At 44.5% G+C, this 21,193-nt stretch overlaps 2 protein-coding genes across 6 annotated transcripts in view; both read right to left on the bottom strand.

Annotated features, from left to right (window-relative positions):
* Positions 1–3,940: 3,940 nt before the first annotated feature.
* Positions 3,941–17,539, bottom strand: LOC101048657 (rRNA methyltransferase 2, mitochondrial-like). 2 transcript variants are annotated; one of them, XM_074378852.1, is made up of 2 exons: positions 17,339–17,539; positions 3,941–13,029 (listed from the first exon to the last, which is right to left on the bottom strand). In XM_074378852.1, exons 1-2 carry the CDS (start codon positions 17,448–17,450, stop codon positions 12,587–12,589), a joined length of 555 nt encoding a protein of 184 aa, XP_074234953.1. In that variant the 5' UTR covers positions 17,451–17,539; the 3' UTR covers positions 3,941–12,586. The 2 variants fall into 2 exon arrangements, 1 of the variants encoding a protein (XP_074234953.1); XR_012511980.1 differs by having other exon boundaries at positions 12,943–13,029; positions 15,217–17,430.
* The window catches only part of LOC141579878 (sorting nexin-8-like), a 26,732-nt gene continuing 23,046 nt past the window's right edge, over positions 17,508–21,193 (bottom strand). For 2 of the 4 annotated variants that reach the window (XM_074378845.1, XM_039471417.2), the window contains 3 exons: positions 20,925–21,046; positions 18,393–18,473; positions 17,508–17,628 (listed from right to left, as the gene is read on the bottom strand). In XM_074378845.1, the coding sequence (XP_074234946.1) occupies positions 17,593–17,628; positions 18,393–18,473; positions 20,925–21,046 (239 nt within the window). In that variant the 3' untranslated portion in view covers positions 17,508–17,592. Of the gene's footprint in view, positions 17,629–18,392; positions 18,474–20,924; positions 21,047–21,193 lie in introns of those variants that run through there. The other 2 variants (XR_012511973.1, XR_012511976.1) reach the window with 1 other exon arrangement.

Here is a 21,193-nt window from a genome sequence, read left to right as displayed (position 1 = left end):
AAAAGAAACAATCATTAGAGTGAACCAGCAACCAACAGAATGGTAAAACATTTTTGCAGTCTACCCATCTGACAAAGGACTTATATCCAGAATCTACAAGGAACTAAAACAGATTTACAAGAAAAAAAAAAAAAAACATTCAAAAGTGGGCAAAGGATATGAACAGATACTCTACAAAAGAAGACATATATGAGGCCAACAACCATATGAAAAAATGCTCGTCATCATTGGTCATTAGGGAAATGCAAATCAAAACCACATTGAGATACCATCTTACGCCAGTTAGAATGGCGATCATTAAAAAATCTGGAGATAACAGATGCTGGAGAGGATGTGGAGAAATAGGAACACTTTTACACTGTTGGTGGGAGTGTAAATTAGTTCAACCATTGTGGAAGACAGTGTGGCGATTCCTCAAGGACCTAGAAATAGAAATTCCATTTGACTCAGCAATCCCATTACTGGGTATTTTTCCAAAGAATTATAAATTGTTTTTTGTGTTTTTTTGTTTTGTTTTTTTGTTTTTGAGACAGAGTTTCACTCTTGTTACCCAGGCTGGAGTGCAATGGCGCGATCTCGGCTCACCGCAACCTCCACCTCCTGGGTTCAGGCAATTCTCCTGCCTCAGCCTCCAGAGTAGCTAGGATTACAGGCAGGCACCACCATGTCCAGCTAATTTTTTGTATTTTTAGTAGAGAAGGGGTTTCACCATGTTAACCAGGATGGTCTCAATCTCTTGACCTTGTGATCCACCCACCTCGGCCTCCCAAAGTGCTGGGATTACAGGCGTGAGCCACCGCGCCCGGCTAAATTGTTCTATTATAAGGACACATGCACACGAATGTTCACTGAAGCACTGTTTACAATAGCAAAGACTTGGAACCAACCCAAATGCCCATCAATGATAGACTGGACAGGGAAAATGTGGCACACATACACCATGGAATAGTATGCAGCCATAAAAAATGATGAGTGTGTCCTTTGTAGGGACATGGATCAACCCAGAAACCATCATTCTCAGCAAACCTACACAGAAACAGAGAATCGAGCACTGCATGTTCCCACTCATAGGCGGGTGTTGAACAATGAGAACACATGGACACAGGGAGGGAGCATCACACACTGAGGTCTGTCGGGGGGACTAGGGGAGGGACAGTGGGGGATAGCGAGTTGGGGAGGGATAACTTGGGGAGAAATGTCAGATATAGGTGATGGGGATGGAGACAAACCACATTGCCATGTATGTACCTATGCAAAAACCCTGCATGTTCTTTACATGTACCCCAGACCTGAAATGCAAATTATATATACATATATGCATATATATACATATATGAAAGAAAATGAAAAAAAAAAAAGAATATCTCTTAACAATTTTAGTCCTCACCACCAGGACTTATTCTCCATAAAGTACTTCCATATACATTATCTTAAGAGGTGCATAAGATATCACAAGGCAAACAGAAGTGTGTGCTATTATTCTCATTTATGGATTAGGAAACTGAGGCACTGAAAGAAAAGTTAAAAGACTAAGGCAAGAAGCCCACCTTCTCCACTCTCATCCTTCAGGAGGTCCCAGAGCCATACAATTAAAACAGAAACAAATCTGCCTGGCAGAATATGAGGAAGGCTTTTGGGTCTCAGAATATGCTCTGCCATCTTACAGTCAGAAACAATTATAGCTAACATTGATATAGTGCTCCCTCAATGGAGTTCATTGCCTTACCCAGCCCTGTGAAGTGGGTACCATCCCATTTTACTGATTGTTAAACTGTGGTGCAGAGAGATTGGATAAGCAGGACACACAGGCAATAAAAGGTGGAACTGGGACTTGAACTGAGGCACTCTGGCTCTAGCACTCCCTCTTGCTCTTAAACATATATGCTGTTCTGCTTCCTAAGTGGAAATGAACAGGAAAAAGCTTACAAGCCAAAGTGGATTTTAAATGATCACTGACAGCTGATGGGGCTGCCTGTGCTAGGTGGCAATGGTCCCTTACGCAGTTCCATTTGGGGGACCATGGAACCTTGAAGATATAGAAGAAGCAAGAACCACCTAAAGTCTCCTTCAATCCCAAGAAACTATAAGATGCATGAAAAAATTAAAACTTCAGCAATATTCAGTTTTTTTAAATTTGTTGTTGTGTTTGTTGATTCTCTGTCCTCTTAATTTGGGTCTTGGCATCTCTTTCCCACCTTTCACCTTTGGTGCATCCTGTCCTGGTTTCCTCCTATGGCTTCTTAACAGGACCAGTTGCCTTTCCAGGTGGTCTCTTCGTGAACTTGACTGAGCTAGCTCACAGATATTTTGTCTTCCCACTTCCCTATTTTAGAGAATGAAGAGACAGGCATGCATTCAACCAATGAGACTTTTTATAGACCCTAAGCACTACCGGAAAGAGCGGGCTTATTTTTCACATCGAATCAGGATATAACAGGATATCCTAAGTCACATCTCTTCAAAGGGTGACAGATCATTCTGTTACCCTGTCTGAGCTGGCTGCCTCTATTCCTCAACCTGCCCAGCTTTGTCTTCTTCCCTGTAGGGCAAGATTGGCAGTTCTTAAATTATTTCTTTACTGTCTCCTGCTAAGTTCAGGTCAGAATTAGCTAACTGAGTCAACATCACTCAAGCCATGAAGAATCCAAACCCCTTGGCTCAGTCTCTTCTTTTTTTTTTTTTTTTTTTTTTTTTTTTTACCACTTGAAACAGAAGGAATCAGAGTGTGGATTTCAGCATTTCTCAGGCACGTTTAATGATGAAATACTTTTATAATTATGAGGTACTGACAGGATGTCAATAGGTGGTTGTAAAATAGTGGACAATTGTGCACTAAAGTCTATTGCAAAAAATACTCCCAAATGAAATAATTGCTGCTGGAAATTGTTAAAAGTTGTTCTTATGCTTTATAACAAACAAAACAAATTACAGCAATAAGATCATTTTAATTTATTAATACATCAGTGTATAGATTACTAAAATAAATAGCCTCCTCTGTTTCCCCTGCCTCCTGCCCCCCACCCCAGAAATACCTATGACTGTATTAAAGGTGGAAAAACCAAATGCTCTGATATTCCTTCCAATCTGGGACAATACACTTAGCAAAAATTATATTTGAAATCTCTTTGCCCTTTTCTGTGACTTCTCTAGCTCTCCATCACTTTCTTTTCCTCTTTTCTGGGCAATACTCCACCCTTGCCTCCAAGCTCCCTAGAAACTAGGTATCATATCTTCATCTCTCTCTCCCACCAGAATCTTCCCTTTCTTTTTTTTTTATTTTTTTTTTCCACCTCAGCCTCCCGAGTAGCTGAGACTACAGGCATATGCCACCATGTCCAGCAAATTTTTAATTTTTTTGTAGAGACAGGGCCTTGCTATGTTTCCCAGGTTGGTCTTGAACTCCTGGATGCAAGCAATTCTACCACCTTGACCTCCCAAAGTGCTGGGACTTCAGGAGTGAGGCGCTGCACCTGGCCAACAGATTTCTTTTACTTTGGAAGTGCTAATACCAAAATCATACTGAAGTTACCAGTAAGTAGACAGCTTTGGTAATTGTAGCAACACATTTGTTATAATTTCACCTAATCGTGAGAAATTTGGTTGAATGGGATGAGGAATTATTATTATTATTATTTTTTAAAGAGTAAAGAAGAGGAAGAAAGAGAAAGAGGAAGAGGGAGAGAGAATGGGGGTATTGCTTTGCTGCCCGGGCTAGAATGCAGTCTAAATATGGGTATGCCTATAATTGTCCTTAATAATGGAGACATGAAAGAAAATGAGGGAAGAGAATAACAAACAAGGAGCCAACCAACATTTCGTTTAAACTTCTAAGTTGATATGATGTGGTACTGATAAGAGTGTATATTTTGTGTAAAGTGGAGAGTTCTATAAATGTTAATTACGTTTACTTGTTCCAGATCTGAGTTCAAGTCCTGGATATCGTTGTTAATTTTCTGTCTCATTGATCTGTCTAATATTAATGTTGAAGTCTCCCACTATTATTGTGTGGGAGTCTAAGTCTCTTTATAAGTCTTGTATGTCTGGGTATTCCTGTATTGGGTGCGTGTATATTTAGGACCTTTAACTCTTCTTGTTGTTGCATTAATTCTTTTATCGTTATATAATGTCCTTCTTTGCTTCTTTTGATCTTTGTTGCTTTAAATACTATTTTATCAGAGGCAAAAATTGTAACTTCTGCTTTTTATTTATTTTTTGCTCTCTGGTTGGTTGGTAAGTCTCTCTCCATCCTTTGTTTTGAGTCTTTGTGTATCCTTGAATGTGAGATGGGTCTGGATGCAGCATACAGTTTTAGTTTTTTGTCCAAATTGGCTGTCTTTGAATTGAGGAATTTAGTCAATTTAAATTTAGAATTGATAATGGTATATGTGAGTTTAATACTGTCATTTAATATTAGCTGGCTATTTTGCCCATTAGTTGATGTAAATTCTTCATTATATTGATGTTTTTTACTTTTTGGTATTTTTTAGAAAGGCTGATACTGTTTGTTCCTTTCTATGTATAGTGGTTCTTTCAGAAGCTCTTGTAAAGCAGCCCTGGTGGTGATGAATTCTCTGAGTGCTTGCTTGTTCACAAAAAACTTTATTTTTCCTTCACTTATGAAGCTTAGTTTGGCTGGATGTAAAATTCTTGGTTGAAAGTTCTTTTCTTTAAGGATGTTGAATATTGGTCCCCACTCTCTTCTGGCTTGTAGGGTTTCTGCTGAGAGATCTGCTGTAAGTCTGATAGGCTTCCCTTTGTGGGTAACCTGACCTTTCTATCTGGCTGCCCTTAGTATTTTCTCCTTCATTTCAACCCTGGTGAATCTGACGATTATGTGCCTTGGAGTTGCTCTTCTTGAGGAATATCTTCGTGATGTTCTCTGTATTACCTGGAGTTGAATATTATCCTGCCTTACTATGTTGGGAAAATTTTCCTGAATAATATCCTGAAGCGTATTTTCCAGCTTGGATTCATTCTCTTCGTCACATTCAGGTACACCTATCAAGCGTAGATTAGGTCTTTTCACATAGTCCCATATTTCTTGGAGACTTTGCTCATTCCTTTTTATCCTTTTTTCTCTAATCTTGTCTTCTTGTTTTATTTCATTGAGTTGGTCTTCGACCTCTGATATCCTTTCTTCTGCTTGATCAATTCGGCTGTTAAAACTTGTGCATACTTCACGTAGTTCTCGTATTGTGTTTTTCAGTTCCATCAATTCACTTATTTTCCTCTCTAAATTTTGTATTCTTGTTGACATTTCGTCAAACCTTTTTTCAAAGTTCTTAGTTTCTTTAGATTGTGTTAGCATAAGTTCTTTTAATTCACAGGAGTTTCTTATTATCCATGTTCTGAAGCCTGCTTCTGTAATTGGAACACACTCGTTCTCCATCAAGCCTTGTTTTGTTGCTGATGAGGAACTGGGATCCCCTGCTGAGGGAGAGGCGTTCTGATCTTGGGCATTCTCAGCCTTTTTTGGCTGTTTTCTTCCCTTCGTTGTAGATTTATCCATCTGTGGTCTTTATAATTACCGTCTTTGTAATTGGGTTTCTGAGTGGACGTCCAACTTCTTGATTCTCAGCGCCGAAATCTGAGCAACCCACTGCGCCGACCAAATTGGCGGCGTTAAGATGGATGGTGCTTTTCTGACTCTGCACCAAGAACCAACGCTCCGAGGCGCCGGCAAAACCGCCTCGCCGGTCACAAGAGTCGCGCTGGCGACCCGTGGGGCTCCTCCGCTGGGAATCTCCTGGTGCGTGAGCAACAAGAATTCATGTGAAGGTGTGGCGTCCTCTCGTTCTTTGCGTTTTCAGTGGGAGCTACAATCCCGAGCTGCTAGTGATCAGCCATCTTGGATCTCTCTCCAATCTCTCCAGTCTCTTCTTTTTATAGCTAAGAACTGAGAAGCAGGTAGTGCAGTCGTTATGTACACAGGCAGAACAGCCACTCCACCACCCTCGCACTGCATTACCTCAGGCTGATGTATTAACTCCTGCAGGCTACACTGTCTTCATCTGTAGACAGAGATAAGAACAGTTCCATCTTCGTGGGACTATTGTGAAGAGAAATAGGATACTGTATTTAAAGCCTTCAGCACAGTGGCCTGGCATGTAGTAACTACTCAGTTGATATTAGCTGTTATCGTGATTAATAGAAAGTATCTCAGTATAAATCCTGTGAGGTAGGGGTCAGGTCAGAATTAGTATCCAGCTGTCTTGGGCAGGTTTCATTTAATTTGTAGAGTTTCCTTCATCTGTTTAATGCAGCATATGGTGTTAATGATGCTGGAAACAGAATTCCATAACCTTTTCTACTAAATTGGTGGATTTCAATGAAGAATGATAGAATCCCTCAGGAAAACTTCTCAAACTCCTGCACTCCTATCATCCCACTTTGGCTCCCAATGTACCTGCTTTTTGAGAGGAGCCAGTCTGAGCCACACTTGCCACCATTCCTGTTTCTGAGGGCTCATGATAGGGACACTCACAAGGGCCAGAGGACCCACTAGGTCTTTGTTTCCATTCCCAGGGAGTGGGCCATATTGCTTCCTTTTTGGCTCCCTGGCATAAAAGCCCTCCTCTTCCTTCAAAAATAATTAAAATATTTATTGAGATAATTGAAGATTCATGTGCAGTTGTTAGAAACAGATTCTGTGTACCTTTTATCCAATTTCTCCCAATAATAACAGCTTGCAAAACTAAGTATCCTTTCATAACCAGTATACTGATATTGATATAATCCCCCTATCTTCCTCTGATTCCTCAGTGTTCTTACATATATGCACACACACATTTAGTTCTATACATTTTATCATGTGTAGGTTCATGTGTCCACTACCACCACCAGTCAAGATACTCCATCACCACAAGGATCCCTCCTGTTGACCTTTTAAAACAACACCTACCCTACCTCCTCCCCTATCCCTAACACCTGGCCATTATTAATCTGTTCTCCATTACTAAAATTTTTGTCACTTTAATATCATATAGAATTACACCATATGTAATCTTTTAGGATTGGATCTTTTCACTCAGTATAATTCCCTGGAGATTCACCCAAGTTTTTGCATGTGTTGATGGTTTATTACTTTTCATTGCTGAGAACAAGCCACAGTATAGATGTACTACAGTTTGTTTAACTTACCAGTTGAAAGACATCTGTGTTGGTTCCAGCTTGGAGCTCTTACAAATAAAGCATTTTTTACAAAACTATCCTCTATTTATTACAAATAAAGCCACTAAGAACATTGGTGTACTCCTCTTTCCTTTCTGATCACAGATTGATAGATGCTCCTACCTGACTGAAGCTTTTGCTCCTGCTGTGGCAAGCATGACTTGTCACCACACTGTCCTTTCTATGCCAACTCCTAGTGGCTGTAAATACTCTGTCCAGATGCTCCCTGCAGACACTCATCTCTAAGTAGGCACCTCCCATTCATTTCTCCTTAAAGAAACACAACAGAACAAGCATGAGTTAGGGAACCAGACAACCTAGGCTCAAACTGCAAGGGCTCTGCCAGGTATAGTTGTGATTTTTTTTTTTTTTTTTTTTTTTTTTTTTGAGACGGAGTTTCGCTCGTTACCCAGGCTGGAGTGCAATGGCGCGATCTCAGCTCACCGCAACCTCCACCTCCTGGGTTCTGGCAATTCTCCCGCCTCAGCCTCCTGAGTAGCTGGGATTACAGGCATGCGCCACCATGCCCAGCTAATTTTTTGTATTTTTAGTAGAGACGGGGTTTCACTATGTTGACCAGGATGGTCTTGATCTCTTGACCTTGTGATCCAACTGCCTCGGCCTCCCAAAGAGCTGGGATTACAGGCTTGAGCCACCGTGCCCGGCCTAGTTGTGAAATCTTGAGCAAGTCACTTAGCCTTCTGAATCGCTTTCATACTCATCATAATAAACTAATTAATCATTGTTGAGGTTTCTTTACCAACATCGTATAGTGACAGTGCAATGAAATGGTGAAAAGCAGGAACTCTGCTACCAAGCTGCCTGACTTTAAATCCTGGCTCTACCATTTGTCAGCTCTGTGACCCCAGGTAATTTATTTAACCTCTCTGCACCTCAATTTTTCCATTTATACATGGGCGTGTCAACAGTACCTGTCCCATGGGGTTGTTGTGAGAACTGAATTAATACATATAACTAATACATGTAATGCACGTTCAGAACAATGCCTGGCAAAGGGCTTGAGTTCACGAGCATAAGCTCATCTTGCTATGTGGCAGGCACTGTTCTAAGCACTTTATGTAGACTATTTTGTTTAATCTTATCAATAACCGTAATGCAAGTGTTGCTATGAGACTGATTTTACAAATAACAAAATTGAATTAAGGGAGTAAGTCACTTGCTCATAGTCATAGGCCTGGAAGATGAGGGAGCTGAGATTCCTTCTTAAGCCTGTCTTTGTTCTTAACTTCTACACCCTCCTTGCAGCTCATAAACTGGGGGTGTCATTGCCTGGCCTCACAGAGCAGCTTTGAGGATTACAGACAAAAATGTGTCCCATGGTGCTTGGTATTCAAACTGCTCCACATGTTAGTTTGCTTTTAACTACCAGTGGCCAATGTACAGTAGATGATTCTGTAGTTCCATACACCAGAAATTGGCCCCTTAAGACATAACTCAATAAAACAAAGGCAGCAATTTGAAGGTATTGACAGATGCATCTGCAAACATTTGCAATGCTTACCTAACTCAACAATCACAACCAGATTTGGGACAAGTTCATCCAACTCAGCCCATAATTCATTAAAACAAAGCAGCTGTCTCACTTCTTTTTGTTGCAGGACAAGCAAGACCCAAAACTGCCCAGGAATATTTTTGGCTTTGCCCAGGAAAGATGACTAATCTTAAAGAAGCCCTTGGCTCTGCAGCTTAGATCACTGCAGTGCTGATCACCATTTCTCCGTTTCGCCATCCTACCATCCAACCGACCACCAATTGCTGTCTCTCACTTGCTTGTCAGTCACTATTTCTGTCTCTTGTCATCTTGCCTCTCCACCAAACTCTATTGCCACTGTCTCCACTGTCTTATTGCTTCATTGGTCACTGCCTCTTGATTGCTCTATTCATCCCTTTGTGGTTGCCAGGTGTTGCAAGACAAGCAAGCCCCAAAATTAGGGCTTAGCCCAGGAGGGATTTTGGCTTTACCCAGGAAAGAATTCAAGGGTGAGCCAGTGGTGTTAGTGATCTTTTATTGAATGGTTCTGCTCCCTTCAGGGCAGAGTTTATAGGCAGTGCACCCAGCCTCCCTCTAAAATCACTTGAACAAAGGCACACCTCAAACTTTAACTAGACTTACTCTCCACAGAGGTCTGCTCCTATTCTAACTGAGCAACTAGATTTTTAATAATTCTGGAACTCACTTACTACATGGTCAACATACCTCTCCTACAGAGTACATTCCCTGTGAGATTTGTTCTCATTATCCTGCCCCTCTTTAAGCACTGTGAAGCTAAAACATTCTCTTTCCACGGCAATAACCTATGTGATTTGTAAAATCATGCTTTATGTATTTCCACTATACACAACAGCTTTAGAACTAGCTGGAGAGCACAGAATGGCTAATGTATACAGAAAGAGACAAATGTGGTACTGACAAGTAGAAGCAGATGATGGGTTCACTCAGTTTGCAGTTTCTGTAACTGCTCTTATAAGGGTAGGCCAGTCAGATTCTTAAATGTCTGGAAAGTTCAACACTGACTTGTGAGGGTGAAGTGATGGCTATAATCTACCTTCCTTTACTTTTAACTCAAAGGACAAATGAGTTAATAGAATATTCAGGTTTTTTTTTTTCAATTGACTTTAGGACTTGATTGGGGAAATGATAATTAAACATGAAGGCCTTTCAGATTTGGCTAGACGACACAATAACAGGGAAGGATGGGCCTCAAGTTAAGTAGGGAGGAACGAATGAACTAGTGCGTGACGAACATCAAGGATATAGTCAGAAAGTCAAACCAGTGGGCAAGTTTTCAAACTTCTCCTCATATAGTTGCCAGAGGTCTTTATGACATGTTAACTAAGAGGCTTATCATTTTTAGAATTTCCTCATTTCTCAAATATCTTTTAAGTCTTTTATGAAAAGAGACATCATGTTGTGTTAAAAGATAGCAAAAGATCTTAGTCTCTGACATTTGTGAAATATCACACTCGTTGAGTGCCCACTGTGGGTACAATTTTATTCTGGGTTTTTCTAACCTGAATAATTCTGGTTTAAAATTCAGAACACTTCTAGAAATTAAAAAAAAAAAAAAAAAAAAAAGGCTATTTCTCAGACGGAGACATCAACAGCAACTACCTATAAAATAGTTCTCCCATAAAGTCTTTCATTAAAAACAAGAACAAAAGATAGCATCTTCTTTCAGCAGTAGGAAACCATGAGATCTTGTTATTTGATAATAGGATTGAAAAATTCATATTTGTACACCTAGCACTGATTTCAGATTCGTAGTAATGCCATCTATACAAATTACAATTTCACATTTCAGAGGCCTGTCAACCTGCATATCTATGCTTTAAAAAAAAAACAAACTATCAAAAGCAAGTAAGGAAAATATAGCTTGTCTTTAATATATTTCTAAGATATTATGTAAAGGAAAATAAAAATTGTTTCATAGAGGTTTCTACTTCTTTTAGATCAAATTAATAAAGTTTTTCTTAATCACAGCCTTTAAAAACCTCAATAGTAGGAAAATAAGCATTTACCATAGTAACACCTGAATATTTTACCTATTAAGGTGTTAAGTGAATTGGAAAGACATATATTAATTAGTAGTAAATCTTAGACACTAAAAATTTAAAAGGAAAATAGTGCCAAAAGTGTAGCTGTTACCCAAAACTACAACACTGCAGCTACCCCAAATAAAATAATGAAGCACATACCATCCAAAAACCATCACCATAATCCGGTAGATTCCTGACTCTTAACAAAATTTTGCTACTCAGTATCAGCTTGAATCAATCCGTTATATTGTTTTCTGGGCCCACTAGAAATTCAATTTATGCTACTAGGCTACCTTCCCAGTGCTCTGCAAACCACAGCACAGCATCCAACCAGGTGAGGTGAGGTCAGACTCCACCTTCTTTTTTTTTTAGACGCAGTCTGGCTTTGTCGCCCAGATTGGAGTGCAATGGCGCGATCTCGGCCCACTGCAACCTCCGCCTCCTGGGTTCCAGCGATTCTCCTGCCTCAGCCTCCCGAGTAGCTGGGACTACAGGCACCCACCACCATGCCCAGCTAATTTTTGTATTTTTTGGTTTTTTTGAGATGATGTCTTTCTCTGTCGCCAGGCTGGAGTGTAGTGGCAGGATCTCTGCTCACTGCAACCTCTACCTCCCAGGTGCAAGTGATTCACCTGCCTCAGCCTCCCAAGTAGCTGGGATTACAGGCATGCGCCACCACACCTGGCTAATTTAGTATTTTGAGTAGAGATGGGGTTTCTCCATGTTGGTCGGGCTGGTCTTCAACTCCCGACCTCAGGTGTTCTGCCCGCCTCGGCTTCCCAAAGTGCCGGGATTACAGGCGTGAGCCACCACACCTGACCAGTCCTCGGAATTTAATCACAGTTACGGTCAACAAATTCTTCTTGAGGGGCAAGAACACCTCCAGGAAACGGCTTTAAAGAAGCTAGTTTTAAAAAACAAAACTTATAGGCATTAGTCTCTACAATAAAATAATGCAGTATCTATTATTTTATTAAATACAAAGCTGCATCAAGTTCATAGAAGAGTAAAAGAAAATAAACACACATCACTGCCTGCTTTGGCAATTACCTTTATGGTCTTGGGAGCCCAGACACCAATAGTTATTTCCAGCACAAACCAAAGCACACTCACCACATGCATAAATTCAAACGATACGTCTTCCCTAATTGCTCTGGGAACTCTTGCTGCTTGAAGAATGCATGAATTTCTAGATTATTCACCAGAAAGACAGAAGTTCATCCCCCAGATGGAAATTTCAGATTTTTCTTCTGGTTTGGTTGTTTCTCCATTTTTGTAGAGGTGGGGGGCACCTGCGGTCAGGCTGGTCTCGAACTCCTGACCTCAAGTGATCCCCATCTCAGCCTCCCAAAGCCCTGGGATTACAGGCATGAGTAGCCTCACCCAGCCCCCAGATTTTTCTACTTTACACTAAACAGCCAAACGAAGAACTGGAAACCTGTGGATGGCGTTCTTAAGCCTGTTTCTATGTGACAGTTTAACAGTCTATAAGATGAAGTCACACAAAGGCACACATGGGCACACCCATCCCTGCCTCAACGAATCCCTTCCGATCCTTCCCATAGTCTGTCTTTCTTCATCCTTCTATCCTCACCTATCTCTTTTTCTTGGTAACCTTCTCTTCATAAATCATGATATAGAGAACTTTTTCATTTTCCACAGGCCCTGAATTTACTTTTGTTATCTCTTTTTGTTTAAAGAGAGAGAGAGGGAGAGAGAGAAAAAAAAACTCCCCGCTTGTCCTGCTCCATCTCCCAGATCAGCTCAGATCTCCCAGGAACTCTTCAGGAAGGAGCTCAGCCTACATTTAGAGCTTAAAAGGAGCTAATAACCACTATGAAAATGGCACAGGAAGTCCTCACTGCCTCACAGCGCCCTTCCTTCCACGGTACTGTGTGGCCAAGAAGTACACTTCTGACGATTCTTTCCTGCTGGCTTCTGGTTTGATGATCCTTACGCTCTGGAATTCCTCTGTCAGTCTCCTCTGTAACTGACGGCTTTGACTTCCAGCCCATGTTTTACAAAGGAAGGTTCCCCCAGGGTGGAGGATGTCTGGGGTCATGCCCAGGAGGGACAGGCACAGGCTGATGAGCCTGTCGTGATCGAGGTCCCGGACCCCTGTGGCATTGGGCGCCATGTTGCTCAGAATCACATCTGCTCTCCCGCCAGGAAGCAGCTCTAGGATTCTCTGTGAGGTTCTCGGGTCAGTCACATCAGCAGGACACAGAAAAGTTGCTCCTTCCAGGGGAAATATGTGAAGAAGATCCACCCCAAGCACGAAGCCAACAGGAGAGCTGAGATCTAAGGAAGAAATGACGAATGTGTTATTCATTTATATCCTGAATCTTTTCACAAAAATACAGTACATGCAACAAAGTGATGAAATAAAAATAAAATGTCGACCAAGGCAAAGAGCTAATGTGCAAATAAATGAACACAGGCCTTCTCTCACTATCTATACATCCTATAAAGGCACAGTGGGGGAGGTGACTGTTCTTAACATCTGAGAAGCTGAGGCCTAGACAGGAAGTGACTATCCTAGAGTCAGCATCAGTGATGTGCCGACCTGTGCCAGATGCTAGGACTTCTGATTCCAAATCTGCTATCATTTCAGTACCCAGGGCTCACTCTCTACAAAAGGGTTCTTATCTCTGAGTGGTCTTCTTTATAAACTAAAATGGAAAATAGATCAGGCACAGTGGTTCACACCTGTAATCCCAGCACTTTGGGATGCTGAGGTGGGCAGATCACCTGAGGTCGGGAGTTCGAGACCAGCCTGGCCAACATGGTGAAATCCCGTTTCTACTAAATATACAAAAATGTTGTGCCACCATACAGGCTTGGTGGCACGTGCCTGTAATCCCAGCTACTGAGGAGGCTGAGGCAGGAGAATCGCCGGAACCCAGGAGGCAGAGGTTGCAGTAAGCCAAGATTGCGCCACTGCAATCCAGCCTGGGTGACAGACTCCATTTCAAAAAAAAAAAAAAAAAAAAAGAAAAGAAAGAAAGAAAATAATATACTAGTACATAAAGTGCCTCTGGATTAAATCAATAAATCCATTATCCAGCTTAATCCAATTGCTTTCAATGTAGAAACTAATGGCAACAAGTCAAGAGACGGGGAAAATGAACAGATTCAATGTAACGTACAAAAACTGATACTGGCTGGGTGCAGTGGTTCACACTAATGAATCCCAGCACTTTTTGAGGCTGAGGTGAGAGGACTGCTTGAGCCCAGGAGATCCAGTCCAGCCTTGGCAACATAGTGACATCCTGTCTCTACAAAAAAAAACATAAAAATTAGCTGGGTCTGGTGCTATGTGCCTATAGTCTCAGCTACTCAGGAGACCCAGCTAAAATGAGGCACGAGATGTCCCATTTTCCTGGGCTGAAGATTAAGGGTTTTCACCTTTGAAAAATGAAGTACTCTTCAAAATACCTGGATTTCCAATGTTTAAGCCAGGAATGAAACACGGACCCTTCCTCTCACCCTACCATTGGAACAGCCTTTCTGTTAAGCAGACTGAAAAAAAAAAAATCTGTGACTGTGCCCTTGGCTTATCAACTCTGACATTTCTCAACAGTACTATGCCCCTCCTCAGTGGAGGGGACTGGAGAGATGGGGGCATTGAGCTTGTGAAGGGGGGCTTTGAATGTAGGTGGAGAGGGAGAAGAGGGGAGGTAGACACTGAGATCAGTTACGGGCAACAACTCTTGTTTTAGGCAGGCGAAGCAATGGTGTCTTTTTAGTTTTATAATGGGTATTACCGAAATATCAGCAAGTTGGCCAGGCATGGTGGCTCATGCCCGTAATCCTAGCACTTTGGCAGCCTGAGGTGGGCAGATCACGAGGTCAGGAGTTCAAGACCAGCCTGGCCAAGATGGTGTAACCTCGTCTCTACTAAAAAAAAAATTAAAAAAAAATAAAAAATAAAAATAGCTGGGCAAGGTGGCACGGGCCTATAATAATCCCAGCTACTCGGGAGGCTGAGGCAGAGAAATGCTTGAACCTGGCAGGCAGAAGTTGCAGTGAGCTGAAATCACGCCACTGCACGCCAGCGTGGACAACAGAGTGAGACTGTCTCTCAAAAAACAAACAAATATCAGCTTTTTGCGTGTGTGTGAGACAGGGTCTCACTCCATTGCCTGGCCTCAGCTCACTGCTGCCTCAACTTCCGCAGGGTCAAGCGACCCCTCCCACCTCAGCCTCCCAAGTAGCTGGGACCACAGGCACATGCCACCACACCTGGTTAATTTTTTTTGTATTTTTTTGTAGAGAGAGTGTTTCACCATGTTGTCCAGGCTGGTCTCGAACTCCTGACCTCAGGTGATCCTCCCACCTCAGCCTCCAAAACTGCTGGGATTACAGGCATGAGCCACCGCACCTGGCCTCATCCCTCACTTTATGCTCCGGAGCTTTTGCTCCTGTAACATCCCACATGTTACGATCTTGGGAAGGTTCCACCGAAGGCGGCTTTTTGTGACTTACGGGAGGAAAAGAACAGGCAGATCACCCCACGTGCTCTGCTTCTGTCACTTCCTCCTACAAGGCAAACTTTCTTGCTTCATCTCAAGAGCACTTAGGGGAACAGAAACCACAGAAATCAGTTACTCGGAGGACTCCACAGTGATAAGTTCAGCAATAAAAAAAGGAACTGACATTTCTAACACAAATTCACTCATTTAGACAATAATTGTTGAGCTAAAAAAAAGAAACAACAAAAAGGCTGTTCAGGACAATTACGGTGGCTCACGCCTGTAATCACAGCACCTTGGGAGGCTGAGGTGGGTGGATCACTTGAGGTCAGGAGTTCGAGACCAGCCTTGCTAACATGACAAAACCCTGTCTCTACTAAAAATACAAAAATTAGCTGGAAATCCATTGAACTCAGGAGATAGAGACTGCAGTGAGCCAAGATCACGCCATTGCACTCCAGCCTGGACAATAGAGTGAGACTATCCCCCAAAAAAAAGAAAAAAAGGGAGGGCTGTTCAAAACCCTGAAGAGGCATATCCTGGCCTAAGTATGGGCAGGGACCACCCAGGAGATGCAGGTAGACACCAAGCGTTCATGGCAAACCTGCAGCAAACCAGCAGTGAGGCTGACCTGTGGATCCAGCGGGCCAGCATTCCAGGTCTGCGCTGTCAACACATCACACAACTCTTGAGCCTCAGTTTTCTCACCAACAAATGGGTACCAGTATCCCTCCTGTAGGGTATCTAGGAACGCTCTGGGTGGACTGTCTTACCCTGTTCAAATGCCAGTGCATGTAGGTACCCTGGCTTGACAGCAGGGAACATCAGTGGCAAGGATATTCACCACAGCACACGCCTCCCAGCAAAAAGCCACAAGCAACCTTGATGCCCACGGTGAGGGAACTGGTAAAGAGCCTAACGTACACGCATATCATGGAACAGGATGTAACTGTTCCCAGTGATGAGTTTCTTAAGTTGTATGGGTGGCTGGTTGATCTCATTATTCAGGGGAATCATTTTATATGGAAAATCTTACTCAAAACCCGAAGATATAAACAGATGAAAACTGTGTCTCAGCTTCTCCCAGAGTGGAGAATCCATAGCCCTGGCCACGAAGCCTCTTCTAGGCTCCAGAGGCAGCAGCCCCAGAGGGGTCACCAGGAAGCCCTAAGGCAGGCATCCCGAAACTACGGCCCGCGGGCCACATGCGGCCCCCTGAGGCCATTAATCCGGCCCCCCGCTGCACTTCAGGAAGGGGCACCTCCTTCATTGGTGGTCAGTGAGAGGAGCACAGTCTGTGGCGGCCCTCCAACGGTCTGAGGGACAGTGAACTGGCCCCCTGTGTAAAAAGTTTGGGGATGCCTGCCCTAAGGCTTACAGGACTTGGAAAGCTCTGGAGTAGATTCAGCTGTGCTGTTGGGGAGAGAGGTCAATATACCATTAAGAGTAGCCAGGCACAGTGGCTCACACCTGTAATCCCAGCACTTTGGGAGGCCAAGGTGGGCAAATTGCCTGAGGTCAGGAGCTCAAGACCAACCTAGCCAATATGATGAAACCCCTTCTTGACTAAAAAAGAAAAAATTAGCTGGCTGTGGTGGCAGGTGCCTGTAATCTCAGGTACTCTGGAGGCTGAGGCAGGAGAATCATTTGAACCTGGGATGCAGAAGTTGCAGTGTGGTGAGATCATGCCACGGCATCCAGTCTCAGCAACAGAGGAGACTCCATCTTGGGGAAGGGGAACAAAAATATATACATACGTGTATTATTAAGCAAAAATAGCTCCAGTGAGGCTGAAAATTAGCAAGAAGAGTATGACCCGACATTGCTTTTGAACACGTGAGGGATCTATGCAAACGCAGGCCTGGAAGGACACACACAGCCGTGCTGAAGCCATTACCCCCAGGAGGTATCATGCGAGGTCATCTTCATTTTCACTGCACCTTTCTACCTTGTCTTTCACTTTGAAAATGGCATGATCCTGTTTTTATTATTATCACTACTGAACCACCAACTCAGAAGTGGATGCTTTCAGAAAAGGGCTCAACCATCCCATATCCACTGGCAGAGGCAGCTTGCCTGTGCCCACTCAGCCTCAGGGTAGACAGAAGGTGCCAACAGCCGTGCAGAGCTCCCACCTGTGCCTGCGGCTTTGACCTTCCGCACTGCCACCTGACTCCACGCCCCAGGAGCTGCCCCACAGTCTAACACCCGAAGGCCGGGCCGCAGAATCTGGTGCTTCTCGTTCATCTCCAAGAGCTTGAAGGTGCTTTGACATCGATAACTCTCCACCTTCGCAGCCTTCACAAATGGGTCCCTAAGATGCCGAGTCAGCCACAGGTGCTCAGCACCTGTCCGTTTCTTGCAGTGACTCCTGGCAGTGTGGAACCCTTTACGCTGAAAGGAAGCACACACCAGCTTCAAGAACCTGGTAGGAGAGAAGAGGAGCAGGCAGGTTGGCATCACACGGATGGGCAGGTCATGATCTGGGAGGGCCCTCGGTTCAACTCATTCGTTTCTAGAGATGAGGCACCAAGACCCAGGAGGGGAGGTGAACTGACAAAGCAATACAGCCAGAAAGCAGGCATTGCAGGCCAAACTGTGTCCCTACAAAATTCATATATTGATGTCCTAACCCTCAGTACCTTAGGATATGAGTGTATTCGGAGACAGGGCCCTTAAAGAGGTGACCAAGTTAAAACAAGGTCATAGTGGTAGGCCCTATTCCAACAGGACTAATGTCTTTATAAAAAGAGATTAGGGGCCGGGCATGGTGGCTCATGCCTATAATCCCAGCACTTAGGGAGGCCAAGGCAGGTCTTGGATCACCTGAGGTCAGGAGATCGAGACCATCCTGGCCAACATGGTGAAATCCATCTCTACTAGAAAAAACAAAATACAAAAATTAGCCAGGTGTGGTGGCGCACACTTGTAGTTCCAGCTACTTGGGAGGCTGAGGCAGGAGAATCGCTTGAAGCCAGGGTGCAGAAGTTGCAGTGAGCCGAAATTGTGCCCCTACACTCCAGCCTCAGCAAGAGAGCAATACTTTGTCTAAAAAAAAACAATGAGAAAACCATGCAAGGGATAACCGTGCAATTCCTGCCACGCAGAGGAGGCAAAATCAATATGAAGGGTTAAAACTATTGTTTCTCTGATGAAAAAGGGAAGTACTCATCCAAGTTAGAAAAATACCTTGGCCCTGGTAGCCAGCTTACAGTTCATGAATTCGTCCCCAACACACTGTGCTGATTCCTTTAACTTGTTCTGCACGTCCTGCAAAAGGAAAAGAGAAAACTTCACCCTCTTCTACTAGCAACGAGGAAGCCGATGTGAGGCGAAGGTCACCGCGGAGCAGGGTGTCATCCTTCCTTAGGAGAAATATATTTCCGTGTATTGGCTTTGATTTTAGGATGCTGCAGTCTCTTGACTCTCCCTTAGATGTCTTTCTCCCTGAACAGCACAGCCTGGCTTGGTTGCAGGAGCAACACAAACCTGCAGCTTCTCTCCAGAGGCACGGCCCTCCATCCACAGACCTGGGGGTGACTCTCCAGAGGCACGGCCCCTGTATCCACAGACTGGGGGCAGCAGCAGCCCCAGAGACAGACGGCAGATGCCTGAGACCCTGGTAGATTCCAAAAGCGCAATAGAACAGGGCAAAGGTGTCTTCCTTCCTAGGAATGCATCCACGGCACCAGGAACACCAGAGCCCAGGGAGCTGCTGGGCAGAGTAAGGACAGGCCCAACCCCCGGCATCGGAGCCCTCTCACCTGAACGAGCCTTCAAATCAGGAGGCACCCAGGAGATACAAAGGGAAACCCTAATATGCAGCTGTTCACGCATCCAGGAATTCTAGAATTTCAGAAATGCCTTAAACATCATCTGACTTGACTCTCATTTTACAAAAAAAAAAAAAAAAAAAAAAACACCTGAGGTCAAGTGTGTAGTCCCAGCTACTCAGAGCCTGAGGCAGCAGGACTGCTAGCCTGGGTAACATAGTGAGATCCCATCTCTAAAAACAGAAAGGAAGCAAGAAAACTTCCAAGGAAGTGGAAGTTTTGGAAGCCAGGAAGTGACAGATAATGCTATCTATGGAAAGGCCATAGGGAGCGTCCTGCCCCTAGAACAGGAGGGTTGCCCACCTGTGACTCACCACACCCCTCCTCACCTGGCTCCTCTGCTGAGAGCCTCAGCCCCCCCCAGGTCCTGCCCCATTCCTCTCTAACAATCCAGATCTCCTTCCAAAGGAACATTTCCACCCCCAGGGCTCAAAAGATCCTACTGCCTGCTCCAGGTATCCCCAGGGGCATCCCAGGGACAGGCCACCCTCCTACAGGGGGAAGGTCCCTCTGCCTCGAGGGAAATGAAGACAAAAGGAACCAAGACTTGTGTGAAGTCAGCCTGGGAGTGGTGGTATCTTCCTGCAGCAGGGAGGAGGGCAGAGGCCCTCAGGTTCCCATTCAAGAAGTGGTTTCCCTAAAATAGAAGAGTCTGGAAACCTCTATTCCAGTGGAGCCCCCACCCCTCCACGCACAGGGAGAGGGTCCTCCAGGAACAGGCGGGGAGGTAGCACAGATCTTCCCTGGAGGGCTAGCAGCTGCCTCCTCCTCAGGAAACAGGAGCTTTGCTGCAGGGTTTTCCTTTGAGACAGGATCTCACTCTGTCACCCAGGCTGCAGTGCAGTGGCACAATCACAGTTCACTACAAGCTCGACCTCCTGGGTTCAAGCGATTCTCAAGCCTCAGCCTCCTGAGTGACTGGGATTAAAGGTGTGCACCACCATGTCTGGCCTCAGTTCTGTTTTGTTTTAGTAGGGAAGTCTCCCTATGTTGCTCAGCCTGGTTTCAAACACCTGCGCTCAAGGGACTTTCCCACCTCAGCCTCTGAAAGCATTGGGATTAGAGGCATGGGCCACTGTGTGCCCAGCCGAGCTATAGCTTCTTTTTTTTAATGGAATTTCGCTCTGTCACCCAGGCTGGAGTGCAATAGCACCATCTCAGCTCACTGCAACCTCTGCCAGCAGGTTCAGGTAATTCTCTGCTTCAGCCTCCTGAGTAGCTGGGATTACAGGTGCCCGCCACCACACCTGGCTAATTTTTTTTATTTTTAGTAGAAACAGGGTTTCACCATCTTGGCCAGGCTTGCCTTGAACTCCTGACCTTGTGATCCACCCACCTCAGCCTCCTAAAGTGCTGGGATTACAGGTGTGAGCCACCACACCTGGCGCTATAGCTTCTTGACACCCAGTAAGGCTGTGCGGCAGCCGCTGGGAGGAAGGAACCCCGCTCGGATGTCTGACTGAGCACATGTACAAGAAGTTGATTCCCAGATGCAGGTCTGTGCTGTGGCTCTGACATGGAGGCTCAGCGTGCTTTCTCAGTGCTCCACAGTCAGACAGGGCCTTGTTTTAAGTGAACACTTCTTCCCATCTGGAGTCTCTCATCTCCCTAAACCCTCCAAGCCATCCAGTTTAAAACCTCAAAGTGACGGCAGAGATCCAGGATCTCCATGTAGATTTACAAAATCCTGCCAAGTCAACACCAGAACACCTCTGAAAATCACATTCGGGCTGTTATCTGGACAGGAAAGAAGTGTTGTCCATGTCATTCCTACTGGGCGTCCAAACAAGGGACCAGGAGGATAAGAAACCAAACCTGAGAGGAAAAAGCAGCTTCAGAGGCTTGGGGGCTCCGGGGACAGGGACACGCCGGGGGCAGACACACTCACCGAGCCGCTGAAGGACAGGAAGAGCTTGAGAAGCACATCCTTGGAGAACAGGGGGTGCCGTGCCACCAGGTTGACAAAGCGCTTCAGAGCTCTCCTCCTGGCCTCGATGAACTCCCTGTCAGCTGGAGGAGTGCACAGGGTCACTGGACAGAGTACAGGGTGCCAGCCCCCATCTTCCGCTCTGAATGAGTTCTCAAAGCTCTCCCTAGAGGCGGCTGAGCAACCAGCGACTAGTGGAGGGCACTGGCTGGGCCCCTAGTGCTACCCAG

This window comes from Saimiri boliviensis, chromosome 1 (assembly GCF_048565385.1).
Source record: "Saimiri boliviensis isolate mSaiBol1 chromosome 1, mSaiBol1.pri, whole genome shotgun sequence".
Lineage (NCBI taxonomy): Eukaryota > Metazoa > Chordata > Mammalia > Primates > Cebidae > Saimiri > Saimiri boliviensis.
This window is presented reverse-complemented; position numbering and strand designations above follow the sequence as displayed.

Coding starts and splice junctions, on each gene's coding strand:
- LOC101048657 (XM_074378852.1), bottom strand. CDS start 17,450: ATGAACGAGAAGCACCAGATTCTGCGGCCCGGCCTTCGGGTGTTAGAC. Junction 13,030..17,338: donor GGTCAAAGCCGCAGGCACAG/GTGGGAGCTCTG, acceptor TTTCTTCCTTAG/ATCTCAGCTCTCCTGTTGGC.